The sequence below is a fragment of the Pimephales promelas genome, chromosome 9 (assembly GCF_988280905.1).
Source record: "Pimephales promelas chromosome 9, fPimPro1.hap1.1, whole genome shotgun sequence".
Taxonomy (NCBI): domain Eukaryota; kingdom Metazoa; phylum Chordata; class Actinopteri; order Cypriniformes; family Leuciscidae; genus Pimephales; species Pimephales promelas.
Genome location: NC_142777.1, coordinates 17,255,500 through 17,270,460, shown reverse-complemented (window position 1 = coordinate 17,270,460; position 14,961 = coordinate 17,255,500). Strand labels below are relative to the sequence as shown.

At 37.3% G+C, this 14,961-nt stretch overlaps 1 protein-coding gene across 1 annotated transcript in view; it reads left to right on the top strand.

Annotated features, from left to right (window-relative positions):
• slit3 (slit homolog 3 (Drosophila)) overlaps nt 1–14,961 on the top strand; it is a 199,100-nt gene that overhangs the window by 130,378 nt on the left and 53,761 nt on the right. The window contains exons 10-15 of the mRNA XM_039648704.2: nt 1,725–1,796; nt 3,887–3,958; nt 5,087–5,158; nt 9,420–9,563; nt 9,889–10,052; nt 14,207–14,357. Coding sequence (XP_039504638.2) covers nt 1,725–1,796; nt 3,887–3,958; nt 5,087–5,158; nt 9,420–9,563; nt 9,889–10,052; nt 14,207–14,357 — 675 coding nt within the window. The remainder of the gene's footprint in view (nt 1–1,724; nt 1,797–3,886; nt 3,959–5,086; nt 5,159–9,419; nt 9,564–9,888; nt 10,053–14,206; nt 14,358–14,961) is intronic.

Below are 14,961 nucleotides of genomic sequence, written 5' to 3'. Positions count from 1 at the left end.
AGAATTTTTTTTTAAACTTACGTGTGAAAAAAATATGAAGTATATATAAGTAGCCTACTCTTACACCAAAACTTTAGTAGGATCTATAACATTTCACATCAGCAAAAGCCAATATGCTAATTAGTGCACCGAAATATTAGCTGTTACAAGTTACTTTTCAAGTAAACAGAAAAATTATTTTCTCTTTGTATTGTTAATAACTTGGTTTAATTAATATTAGCAACATATTAGTCTGCAGCAGGTCTATTTGGGTGTGCATATAATACACATTGACTTAAGGCTGTTTTACATTACATTTACATTAATATCTCACCAAGATGTGCATTTTAATCAATACCTAGAATTGAGTTTGCTCTCATTACTACCAAAAACTCTCTAAAAGATTTTAACCTCACTTACAGGGATATTCTCTAAAGCCTTGTTTTTCTTTGTATGTATTTGATTACTGTGGCTTTTCGTATTATTTGGTTACTTCTTATGAGAAAACCACTGTTTTTCTAAAGCAGCTATTAGATTAATGTTATTGTAAATGTTTCTGCCTATTTACATTTTTTAAATGACCTTTACAACATTGTGCTGTCCAAGGTAGCTTGTATAATGTTAATGTTAGCTTATTAATCTTAGCTTTCGGAGTAAAAAGCAATCAAATTAATGTAATGCATACAGTACAGCCGTTTAAAACATCTGACCTTGTTGTTGTTCCAGCTACGTCTGTATTCAGTGTCCTTCAAATACAAAAGAGCATCCAAAAGAGGTTTAACGGTATCCTCCAAAAAAAAAAAAAAAACGAGGACGGTTTGGTTGTGCACGGGAAATTTGCAAGGCCGACATTTCCATTGTGCGAATAGACTGGGACGCTGTGTTTAATGATCATATAGCAATGCAGCAGGACGCTATTGCAAAGAACGCACTCAAGTTGTTCAATGTGCTTTGGCTGTCTTGCCTCGGCCTGATTGAATGTTCTCGTGCTTTGGAGAACGTCCATATCGTCTTGGTCAGGGTATTTGGTATCCATATTGATTCAGAGATCCTTGTTTGCACTAAAGGACAGGTAGGTAATTGCCCTGATATGTGCTGTTCCTCGCCGTTGTTGTTATGTCAATAGTGTATGACCTTTGCATAATAAATGGATATGCAGGCTAGGACACATTTAGCCAAACCGAACCCATGGCCAAAAACAAATTGGGCTAATGAAATGATATATAACCTGGAGCATGCAGTAGAGCTGTGCTTATTTCTCAGGGACTTGTTGTCGGTGCACTCTTATCCCAGTGAGCCAAAACACAAATTGAACGCTTAATGTAGGGGCTGCCATAACGCATTTTATAGATGGCTTTCTCTGTAGACCTCCTGAAGGAGCACTAAGCACCCAGACTCTCAAAAATGAAAGGGTTTTCAATGAAAGACTCTTGTGAGCACTTTAGGTTCAACAAACCACCCCTGTCTTGTCAAAAACTATTTTTACTGAATGGTTTTTATTTATTTTTTTTTAATTGGAACATTTCATTTTTAAAAGTGGGTCTACACTACACATGCTTTCAGGGTGTCTTGAGGGAAAATGTTCTATATGTACTTGTACAATTGTGATACACCAACAGGGATATGTCATTGTTTTCTTTTCTGTGCTGTGCCACATTTGTTTTGTGATTTTATTATATTCAATTACTTGTGTAATGGAAAAGTCAGTGTTGTATAACAAAACATATCCATCTGTTCCCATGCAGCCGTCTGGAGCAGAACATGATCAAGAGCATCCCAAAAGGAGCGCTCTCCCCGTACAAGAAACTGAAGAGAATGTAAGATCTTCCTCGCACAACAACACAAACTAATACAAACGTTCTGTTAAGAAACTCTAGATGGTGCTGTCTGATGCGTCCTTAAATGAGCCTGTATGCAATCACATCATTCTCTATAGAGCGCAGCTGATTGGTTCTTGCTGTATCAGTAGCCAATGAGCTCGCCGCTCAACTTTTAAATACCTGGTCTGCACTTGCTCCACCTGTATAGATCTGCTACGGGTTATCCATGTAGTGTACAGCAGCTGCATTTCTTACTTGCTCACGGCAGTGCACTGTGTATTTACTGGCAGTAGCAACTCCCGTAAAGACATATAATCTTACAAAATATGTTTAAAATAAATGCTGTTCATTTGAAGTTAAAGGGGTCGTTGACTTTTAAAAAAACTTTGCTGATAATTTCCTCACCCCCATGTCATCCAAGATGTCCATGTCTTTCTCTCTTCAGTCGAAAAAAAATGAAGGTTTTTGATGAAAACATTCCAGGATTTTTTTCCTTATAATGGACTTCAATGGGAACCAAACGGTTCAAGGTCCAAATGAGAGTTTCATTTCAGCTTCAAAGGGCTTTAAATGACACCAGACGATGAATAAGGGTCTTATCTAGCGAAACGATCGTTCATTTAAAAAAAAAAAAAAAAAGTTTAAGTTTTATAAGCACAAATGCTCGCGTTGCTCTGTTCGCGCCTTACGCTCCTGTTCAAACTCGTTCATCAAAACGAACAAATCTTTTTTCGAGTCATGACTCAAAGGGTCCTAGATAAGACCGATTCATCGTCTGGTGTCATTTAAAGCTCTTTGAAGCTGCACTGAAACTCTCATTTGGACCTTGAACCGTTTGGTTCCCAATGAAGTCCATTATATGGAGAAAATCCTGGAGTATTTTCATCAAAAACCTTAATTTCTTTTCAACTAAAGAAAGACGTGGACATCTTGGATGGCATGGGGGTGAGTAAATTATCAGCAAACGTTTCTTTAAAAGTGAACTACTCCTTTAATCAACAATCCTGTTAACGAATGCAGCACATTTTCTACAAAATTATTATGCAGCTGTTTTCAACACTGGTAAAAAATAAAAAATGTTCTTTGAGCACATAATCAGCATTAGAATGATTTCAGATGGATCATGTGACACTAATGATGCTGAAAACACTTGCTGTATTTATCATTAGATACGTCTATCAAAATAGACAGAAAGTACTGAATAATTTAAGGTAACTGCATCGATTAAGATTAGATTTAGGGATATATTCAGGACTAGCACCTTATTACCCAGTTATTTTAATTAGTACAATAATTAGACAGTACATGTTATTAAACACGGCTGTAAAAAAAAAAAAAAAATCTTACTGACCCTAAACTTAAAAAAAAAAAAAAAAAAAAAATTCTATTTGACACATCTAGGGATATACACACTTTGGCTTTTTACACTTTTTGCCCTATGAATGAACTCTGTTCTTACTGCAAGTGGTCTCCTGTCAGACACTAGAAAAAATAGTAAAAGGGTTCTTAACACAACACACAGAGGTTTATAGAGGGATGTCACCCTGCACAAGAAAATCTATATTTTGGTTACAAATTCAGATATTTAATGAGATCTTCTCACCTCTGCTTTGGCAGTGATTCCTTGACATGAAGAGCTTATCATTTTGTGGAATATATTCAAACAAATCTGGGCCTCCTGAGAAAAACACACCCGAGAAAAAAAAGAAAGTGTACCGTTTTTGACAACCACTTTGCTGTGGATTTCATTTCTACCTCAACAATCTAAAATTGAGAAACACTGATATAGTACATGACAGGAGACAAATGATCAGTTAATCACCCTCATGTAAAAATGAATAACAGCTAAATTGATATTTCAAGTCATGATATAGCTTGTGAGAAGAACTAAATGGTTTTCAATTTTAGTTGAAATATCCTTTCAAAGATTAAATGCTAATGATGGCCTCCAGTTTCTTATGTTCTTTCCCCTCAGTATCGAGTAGAGCATACTATCGACATCCTGTCAGACAAATGTGCAAACCATCCCTTTGTTGGTCTAACAGTCAACTTTATTATCTCTATTTGTGTGTTTTATGCTATTACAGAGACCTGAGCAAGAATCAGATATCCGAGATTGCGGAAGATGCGTTTAGTGGCCTGCGCTCGCTCAATTCACTGTAAGTGTTTCTCACACAAACTGACACAAACATATTAAAATTCATATACCTGAGCTGCATAGCAATACATTTACCAAGATAATAAGCGTGTGTAAATGTAGACAGTCAGGTGAAAGGACAGGTGTCGAATAAATCAGCTGACAGGAGGCTGACAGAATGGAGATGAGACAGCCCACTGTCTGCCTGCGTGTGTGTGTGTGTGTGTGTGTGTGTGTGTTTACTGACATCTGCAGCAGCGTGAACACGAGGGAGGACTTTCATTTAAATCACCACAACCAGTCAGAATGAGACAGAAGAGTCAGCGAGCGCATATTAATTTGGTCAGATCTATTTCCCTGCGACCGGCCCACACAGCTGTACACGAGACAGAGCTCATTTACACATGCCGTGTGATTAAAGAGATGCTGAGGGGAGGACGATGAGCTCTAGTCTCTCAGGGAATAGGAATAAAGCAAAGAGGATGCACAAGATGCCATAAATACACAACCACACATTTGCTTGGAAATAGATTGTCTTGAAGAAACAGTTCAGCCAAATGTGAACATTGTGAACTTATTTGAACTCATTCTCTGTTCTATGAAACACAAAAAAAACAATTGCTGTGAATGGAGACTGCCGCATTCAAACTTCAAAAGGACACAAAAACATCATAAATGAACACGATTCATGATTCATGCTTTGTGTCAGGAACAGACAGAAATTATATTCGTTATTGGCTGAAAACGTTGACATCTGCGAAGTATTAACGTGATTTTTTTTAATTATCCGATAATTAAATATGTGTTCTTAATCAGACATTTCAGTGGTTCAAAAAACGTCATCAATTAGACTAATCTGGTTCACGATCACATCTAACTTAAAGGTGAACATTATCAGGAAAACTGACTTTCTGACATACTGTACAGCTATATTGGAGACTTGGAAGACTATTAAAGACTTGGGTTGAGTTTTATGAACCACATTTGATGAATCTTTTCATGATTTTGCCACCTCTTTTTTAAACATGAAAGCCACTCTAAGAAAGAAAGAATGTACACGCTTGATGAGTTGCACATGGGTTACACATATTGAGACATTGTGGGTTGATTCATGGTTTTCTATTTGCATTGTATCTGTGTTTGTCTTCAGGGTCCTGTATGGAAATCAAATCACAGAGATCCCAAAGGGACTGTTTGATGGCCTGGTCTCCCTCCAACTGCTGTGAGTGTTGCATTGGTGACTCAATAACCTTCAATGTCAAGTACACGAACTGTCAAATAAAGTGCAACTGAAAATCATTATACAAGAGTGCTTAAAGGAGTAGTTCACTTTAAAAAAATTAAAAAATGCTGATAATTTACTCACCCCCATGTCATCCAAGATGTCCATGTCTTTCTTTCTTCAGTCGAAAAGAAATTAAGGTTTTTGATTAAAACATTCCAGCATTTTTTTCCATATAATGGACTTCAATGGGAACCAAACGGTTCAAGGTCCAAAAGACACTTTTAGTACAAACTGCAAACTGTTCAAAGGGCTTTAAACGTGTCTTATGAAGCGAAACGATCGCTCGTTTAATAAATAAATAACAAAGTTTAAGTTTTATAAGCTCAAATGCTCGCCATGCTCTGTTCTGTGAGGCACGTTCGTGACTCTCCTGTTCGAACTCATTCATCAAAATGAACGAATCTTTTTTCAAGTCATTTGGTTCATTCAACAAACGAAACGAACAAATTGACTCGGAAAAAGATTCGTTCATTTTTTATTTTTTTATTAAATGAGAGATCGTTTCGCTTGATAAAGCCCTTTGAACAGTTTGCAGTTTGCACTGAAACTGTCTTTTTGACCTTGAACCATTTGGTTCCCATTGAAGTGCATTATATGGAGAAAAATGCTGGAATGTTTTCATCAAAAACCTTCATTTCTTTTCGACCAAAGAAAGAATGACATGGACATCTTGGACGACTTGGGGGAGAGTACTGTAAATAATCAGCAAAAGTTTTTCTAAAAGTGAACTACTCTTTTAAATTATTCAAAATTGACAGTAAAAACTTTTACAAAAGATCCTTTTCTTTTGGATGTTTTTATTCAACAAAGAATCAACAATCAGAGTTTCTACAAAAATATTAAACAGCGCAACTTTTTTTCAACATTGATGATAATAAGAAATGTTTCTTGAGCAGCAAATCAGCATATTAGTATGATGTGACACTGGAGACTGGAGTAATGGTGCTGAAAATACCATCGCAGGAATACATTACAATTTGAAATATTGTCAAATAGAAAACAGTTATAATAATATTTATCATATTTAAATATGATATCATTTTATATATGAAATAATATATCATTTTAGCACCATACGAATTAGGTATTTTCTTTTTGTGGAAGACCTATAGTCCACATTATCATGATTTGAGAATGTTTTATCAGCGAGAGAGACTATTAAACATTTCTTAAATCATGCTCTACAATGTGTTTAGTGAAGCGTTTGGACTCACAGGTTTATAGGAGGTAGAACATGTCTCCCCTTTTCCCTCATAAAAAAGGTAAAGCACTAAAAGATGCACTGTTTTGGCTGAAGGGAGCCTCAAGTTTTATTTTCAGTTCCTCATGGGGGAACACTCTCGACATCATTAGTATGTAAATTGGACTTGATTGCAAAACATGTCCCTCACACCTACTTATATTTGTGTAGACATGGAAACATTGCTCAGGCGTAATTTCCGCATTTAATGGTCCAAATTGAGGTGAATCTGTCTGCTCTAATGGGCCTGTTTCTGCTTATTCTAATGATTTGGGGAAATTCTGATGGCTTCTGATTTTCTTAACGTACACACTTCTGCCGCAGGCTCAAACAGAAGCTCACATCCCCTGTTATTACGCTTTTAAAACAGCATAGATGCACTGGCGCGGCCGGCCCATGTTTTCACCGTCAACTGCCATAATGACACAAATTATCTTTGTTTTCAGCAATTAGAGTTCTTCATCCTTAATGGATTTTCTTAGTAAGACCCATTCAAAGGAACACCTCAGGGCATTCCAGCCATTTCCCATAGGCTGTTTTGGTGTTTCTGTGTTTCTTTCTGTTGTATATGGTTTTATTCAAGCTTTTTTTTATCTTCTTTCTTTCTTTTTTTTTTTTTTTTGAGATACTCAAACCTAATTAGTTCACCTTGTGAGTAGACTAACGATGCATGCATTTGCTCCAAGACAAAACCTCATTACAATGGCTTTCAGTAATTAAGCACACCACTGCGTTAGTCAATTGTCAGGCGGCCTAAACAGGAAAGATGTGAAGGCGGCTGGAAGTCAGGGAGGAGTGCGTGACATGACAAGAGTGATGGGTAAAACTCAGCAGATGAATACTCCAGCGATTCATCGACAATACATCCACTGCTGTTTTGTTTGTGATCTGTGAACCATGTAAATTACAGCTATAGATTTGAATATGTTTCTGATACTAACATCAAGTCACACAGCTTTGAGCACTTTGTGGTTCCCACACACTGCACTGAAAGAGGGTTTTAAATGGTCACTGAGGACTATGGAAGCCACACATGCTCAACAGAGTTTACATCACAGCCTTCTGTAATGCGTGTGTTATGCTGTTCTCGATGACTGATGGTTATGTATTGCAAAAAAAAAACAAACATAAATATTTAAATTTCTGTAATTTTACCATTGTGTTAATGAAATTTAAATATTTAAATATTCACGGGGGTTTGCCTTTCTTTTTGTTTTGCTTTCATTTTCTTTTGTCTTGTTTTGCTTTTTGGTTCTTGTTTTGTTTTGCTTTTTGCTTTTTTATTTGGCTTTTTTGTTCATTTGTTTTGCTTTTTGGTTCTTGTTTTGTTTTGCTTTTTGCTTTGTTTTTTTACTTTGATTGTTTCGCTTTTTGTTTCTTGTTTTCTTTTGCTTTTTTGCGTTGCTTTTCTTTTCTTTATCATTTTTGATCTTTTGTTTAGATTTTTTGTTATTTTATTTTGTTGTTGTTTCTTGTTTTCTTTTGCTTTGCTTTATTGCTTTTCTTTTCTTCTGTTATAGCTTCTTTGTTCTTTTGTTGATTTTCAATTCGATTTTTTTTTTCAGTTTAATTTATTTACATGTGCTTTATTTTTATTTTATGAATTCACAATTTTGACAGTATTTATTTCACAATATTTGTGGGGGTTGTATGTCATTTGAATGATACGTGCATTGTACTGTAAATCACTTGATAAGAAAGTGTCTGTGAAGAGTGCAAATTTAAACAAATGTTATGACAAAGCTTAAAGGGATAGTTCACTTTGAGAATAATTTTGGTCCCACTTTATATTAAGTGGCTTTAAGTACTATGTAATTACATTGAAATTAATAATTTGATACAATGGACTTATTGTGTACATACTTGTTTTTACATTGTACTTATATTTTAAAATTCCAACATGTAATTACAGCTATAATTAATTTATGTAATTACATTTGTAATTACACAGTTGACCCTCCCCTCGCACCTTAACCTACCCTTAAACCAACCCATACCACCACACCTGTCCCTAACCTTACCCATATCACACCTCAATAGCAGCAAAAGTGTTTTAAAATACAACAGGAACACAATATTACATTGTACTTATTGTTCAATGTAAGTACATAGTACTTAAAGCCACTTAATATAAAGTGGGACCATAATTTTTGATATGTTTTAGCTTACCAAGGGCGTCAAAGATGTAGATGTCTTTGTTTCCACAGTATTTTCAATTTTGATATTTTTTGGTCAAACTGTTGTCTATCTGTTATATAATGGAGATATATGGGGTCCTCCCTCGGTTCACCTAAAAAGAGCATGCACAGAGAAGTAAAAATTAAACATGATTTAATGTCTCGTAAATGTACAGTAAGTACACACTGATGGCCTAAGCCACGAAACGAACGGTTTGTGTGAGAAAACGAACAGTATTTATATCACTTTTACCTCGTGTAACCACAGCCACATACAAGTGATCTGACGGCACGGGCGCTTCGGCCTGCGCATGCACTGGAAGTGATCTCTTGCGCGTCTATGTCACAGATTCACACAGATCTAAGTGAATCTGTGAAGATCTAAACATATTTAGATATACAAGAAACAGTCTTCCATTGTGATTTCCTGTATATCTAAATATGTTTAGATCTTCACAGTGAAAGGTAAAACTTCTGAAATCTCTGTGTAAACACTGAGTGACGTAGACGCGCAACCGAGGGAGGACCCCCTAAACCTGCATTATATGACTGATAGACAACAACGGTTTGACCGAAAAATTTCAAATACTGTGGAAACAAAGACATCTTGGATGCCCTTGAGGTAAGCTAAAACATATCAAACTTAATTTCAAAGTGAACTATCCCTTTAATAAACATATTTTTTTGTTGTTGTTTTTGTTATTTGCTTTATTAAAGCTAAAGTGTGTTTATCCTGATGAGAAAAGCCTGTCGTTGTGATGAAACTTCTTTATTCTTCCAGACTTCTGAACGCCAACAAGATCAACTGTCTTCGTGTGAATACTTTCAAAGACCTGCAGAAACTCAACCTGCTGTCCCTTTACGACAACAAGCTTCAGACCATCAGCAAAGGCCTGTTCGCCCCTCTGCGCGCCATCAAAACACTGTGAGTTAACACACACACACACAAAAACCCTCCATCCTTCACACCCACACTCGGTCCAAGAGACTCCAGTCTCTAAGCAACTGTTGAGCGAAGCTGCCTTCACCCCGCAATTAATTAGCTCCAAGTAGACGGCAAAACAACAACACCATTAACAGCAGCAAGATAAATGTGAACTAAACAATTGGAAACCTTACACTGAAAATAGCAGTTCATGTTTATGAATGCATAGTAATCGTATTGCTATCACAGGATATTACTGTTTGATTCCAGACTCCCTCGACTCTAATTAAGCGTTTTGAGTTATTGTTATGTTTGCCCTCCACAGACACCTCGCTCAGAATCCCTTCATGTGTGACTGTCATCTGAAGTGGCTGGCCGACTACCTGTTTGACAATCCAATTGAGACCACCGGGGCTCGATGCAGCCACCCCCGCCGGCTCGCCAACAAACGCATCAGCCAGGTCAAGGGCAAGAAGTTCCGCTGCACAGGTAGAGTTACACACTGTGAAATGTTCGAAGAAGACTTTTTATTCTGAAATGCAAAAATTTGTCGCTCAGATATCGAAATGTTTTTGACCTCATAACATGATTGCCCAAGTTTAAAGGGTTAGTTCATCCAAAAATGAAAATTCTGTCAGTATTTACTCACCCTCATGTTTTTCCAACCCCGTAAGACCTTCGTTCATCTTCGGAACACAAATTAAGAAATTTTTGATTAAATCTGAGAGCTGGATCACTCCTCCATACTAGTCCATAGGCTTCTTGAGAAATTGAAACTTGCTGGCCTCGAAAAGTTATTAAAGACATTGTTAAAATAGTCTAAATGACTACAGTGCCTCAATCTTAAGATTATCAAGCGACGAGAACACTTTTTGTGTGCAAAAACAAACAAAAATAACGACTTTATTTCAACTATTCACTTCCTTCTCTATGGTCCTCTAGTCAGTTAGCGTAGTGTGATAGCGTAGAGCTACGTCACACGTAGGCTCACTATTGGCCGACGCTGGTCATGTGTGTGATGCGTGTGACGTACAATAACAGAAGCTTACGCTATTAAACTAGTAACCTGACCCTAATGATTACCACATTATGAACTAATTAAGAGTCTGTAAAGTTAATGTATTAGTTCATACACGAATTGTTATTAATTATGTAATTGTGGATTCATTCCATAATAACTCATTTTTAACTAATAGTGTGTTAATTAATATGATAATTACCAGAATGAGCCAAAGCCTTGTATTTCAACTTCCAGATAATATGACAGGTACACTAATATGCATTAATACACGATTAATTACTTCATTGTTAATGCAAATTCATGTGCAAATTACTACAATTACTACATGACTAGTTAATAATGATGTGTCCCAACAAGTAAAGTCATAACATAATGATACCTTTGCAAATCTTCAGCTAATGATTAATTAAAGCAGACAACTGGAAGTTGAAGTGCATAGCTTTGACTAATTGTGGTAATTAACACGTTAATTTACACTATTAGTTAATGAAATATGTTATTAAGGAATTAATACACAATGACACATTGAATTAATAGCAATTCATGTATTAATTAATCTATTAAACATATAGACTCTTTATTAGTTGCTGATGCAGTAATCATTAATTAATGGTTTAGTTCTTCATTAGTTATACATTAACTCATGTTTATCTGTGCATTAGTTAGTGCACCCGTATTGTAAATCGTTACCAAAATATCTTAATTCGTGTTCCGAAGATGAACAAAGGTCTTACGGTGTTGAAACAACATGAGGGTGAGCAATTACTGACAGAATTTTCATTTTTGGGTGAACTAACCCTTTAAATTCAGTAATCAGCTGTTTGATGGCTGCTCATTTGTCAAAATACACTACTGTTCAAAAAAATGTTGAAAGATGGCTCACCAAAGCTGCATTTATTTGATAAAAAATACAGTCCAATGTTAAAATAACTGTTTTCTATTTGAATATGTTATAAAATGACCCACTAAATGATTGTTTTTGATCCAAGATACATTGACTGACATTATAAGAGTGATTGTGACAGTCAATCAAGTGAAAGAGCAGAGTTCAGCTACCGCCGCCCACAGTGGCCAAGTCTGGCCCACCAATTGCAGCTCACATACTTCACACTGAGACTCCCTACATTCAACTACATCCCTTTCCTTTTCTTATATGTGTGTGTGGCATACTCTGGCCTGGAGCAGTTCTTCTCACACACTGCCAGGTTTCAGAGTACTAATAGGACAATGCTGGCTGTTCTGAACCAGAATGAAGATGCCTTGTTAGAAGATGCTTTACGAGTCGGAACTGGCCCCCACACGCAGCCAAAAGTGGGGGCCCCTTGAGGGAAAGTATTTGGTGGGAGAAGTGCAGCGGCTGTTTTCTTTGATATTAAGCCGCAGGTTTTTCTCATTAAAGATCTGTCAGTATATCAGCACAATAACAAGTGCAACACCAGACCCCTAGTGTGTGTTTCCACAGGCGTTACAAGTGTTTGCACATGAGAATCTGTGTTTTATGTGTGTGTACGTGTGGTGGCAGAGGGCTTTGCTGCACTCCTTTCTCCTCTGTGATGTCTTTATGTGTGTGTCTTTCTAGTCCCTGTCTGTCTGTCTGTCTCTCTGTCTGTCTTTTCGGGCCTTGTATTCCCAGTGGGCTAGTGTCCCAGTGACTGTGCTGTAACGAGGGAAAGGGGCCGTGTGCATGGTGTCCCAGAGTTCTGGGTGGCTTCCTGGCTGCTGTGTCCTGGCTGCTCCCTCCTCCTCCTCCTCCTGCTCCTCCTCTCCGTCCCGCTCCGCTCCTCCACTCTGGCCTATGGTGCAGCTGTCTCTTGTGCTTGATCTAACCATGTGCCGCCGCCTACACAAGCCTCACATGGTTCCGTCAAGCACCAGGGACCGCTGGACACTCTCGCACACAGCATGGCATTCTGGGATATGTGCGGTGGCACCTCTCTTAGCCACCATGAGGAGCGAAGGTGGCGTTCTTTAACCCGGGAACAACGGATCGCTTGTAAAGAGCTCTAGCTATGTTCTCCGTCTGCATTTCAAAGGGCGTTTTTTTTAAGTCCGCTCTTGTAGACTTCGGGCTTTGGCTAGAAGCATCAGGGCAGCCGAACAGAGATGGTGGGAATAAGATAAACAGTGACAGGCGAGTGATGGCTGATGGAAAGCAGACTAATCGCAAGCGGCCAGAACCTTGTGTGTTTTCCTGTCAAAGCACTTCTAAGCGCCAGACCTCCAATACCTCCAATACCTGACCTGAGACGAGGAGGTTGTGTTCGCAAACAAGCGCCTGTGACTGTTGGTGGACGTGTTTATATGGGTGTAAAAAACAAAGACTTGTGTAAAATTGAAATATGTATTTCTATTTATTATGTGGGTCAATCTCATGAAAACATGTCCAGAGTATGATCCCAGTCCAAGTCCCCTTATTTACAGCTCTTTTTTTATATAAATATCTGCATGATATGTACATATGTCCATATATTTTGCATATTTTTTATAAAGATAACATACTTATTTAGACGATTAAGCTCATTTCCAACAATTTCTCATTATTGGAACACATTTCAGTCATTTTATTGGTGCTTTTTTCATAATTTGAAATTTGAAGCATACGTGAATAGACTGTAAAAACATTTTGTTGGTTTAACTTAACAAAAATAAGTAACCTGGTTGTCTTCAAATTTTAAGTTCATTGAAATGGAAAAAATGAATTAATACAATGAAGGAGATTAATTTAATCGCCAGAAACTCAAAATATTATGTTATCTGAACTACATAAATTATCTAAGTTGATTTGACAAAAGAAAAAATGTTGTGATTACAAATCATGAAAATATTTGCATACTACCGGTATGTACAAATTGGAAATTTGTATGTAGAAAAAATATGTAAAATTGTGGTCAGATATTTTACATATTTTTATAAAGGTATAGAGATATTTCAGATATTTCACTTTGAGATTCTTGTCTTCATTCCAATTATTTAAACTGTTTTACAATTCTTTTTTATATAAATATATGCCTGATATGTACAAATTTGAAACTATGCAAAAATGTGTTCATATATCTTGCATATTTTTAAAGATTACAGTCATTTTTAAGACTAATAATAATGTTCTCTAATTTCACATTACTGTAATACATTTCAGATGTTTTATTTGAGATTCCTATTATTTGAAATTTGAACTGTATTACAATAAAAATCAGTATAAAGTCAGTACAACAAAAACCATAATGTATAAATATTGTACCATTTATTTTTGTACTATTTTGTTTTTACATTACAACATGTGAATGTGGGGGGTACAGAGCCCCTAAAGCCACATGGTCAAGGAAAAAATAAAATATGTTGAGATGGAGGGGGAAAATATTTGTAAAATTATTATCAATGCATTTGCGTTTCCCAGACAATCTTTACGTTTTCTTGGGGGAATGCAAAATGTTAATCAAATCATATTTTTTTCCACCACCATGACTTGTACATTTATGAAAAATAATGTAAATTTGATGCACTTCTTTTTTTTTATTTTTAGGTGATCTGGACATGTGATTTGAGATTTACCTGTGTGTGTGATGAATTGAATTAGCGGTTTGAAAGTCCTTCTTTCTCTGTTTGTGTTTTCTGTGTTTGTTAGGTGGTGAGGACTACCGCAGTCGTCTCAGCGGCGAGTGTTTCCAGGACCTGGTTTGTCCCGAGCGTTGTCGGTGTGAAGGAACGGTGGTGGACTGCTCGAACCTCAAACTCACCAAAATACCCCCTCACCTGCCCGAGCACACCACTGACCTGTAAGAGACACGCATTTCAGCTTACAAACACACCTAGCGACCCCATCAATCATTCTCGAAAACATTCGTCTTTTACAATCCCACCTCGCTAATTCTTTCGGTGTCCCTCCGTCCCAGAGGTCTCATCCTTCTCTCTTGTCCTCTGATTACGGGGTCTTGTCCCCAGCTGAGTTGTGGTGAATGAATGTCCAAGGCCTTTCCCAGGCCATTAACCACTCAGCTGCGTTTTCCCTGGGAAGAGCTAGTCAGGGTGACAATGCGTTTGTCCTTGTGTTCATGTGTAGAGGACACATCAGGGTTTTCCCTCTGCAGTCCCATCAACTTGAGTCATCTGTCACACTCTCTCCGTCTTTCTGCGGCTCAGTGACTACAGCTTGCACCCGCTAGCACAGCTGCTTATTTATAGAGCTCTTGCGGGAATGCTTGCAACCAGGAACCAGCACTTTATGTCTGACGTGCTTTCCCATGGCAGGCCCCGCTAGGGAAACCAACCCTGGGGGAAGCAAAAAGACAGCAATGGTGCATTTTCTAGACTTTACTCTTAATAATGTTTGGAAAGTCTCTCCCGACCTGTTCTAGACCTTCTTTGCACCTGGGTTTGGAA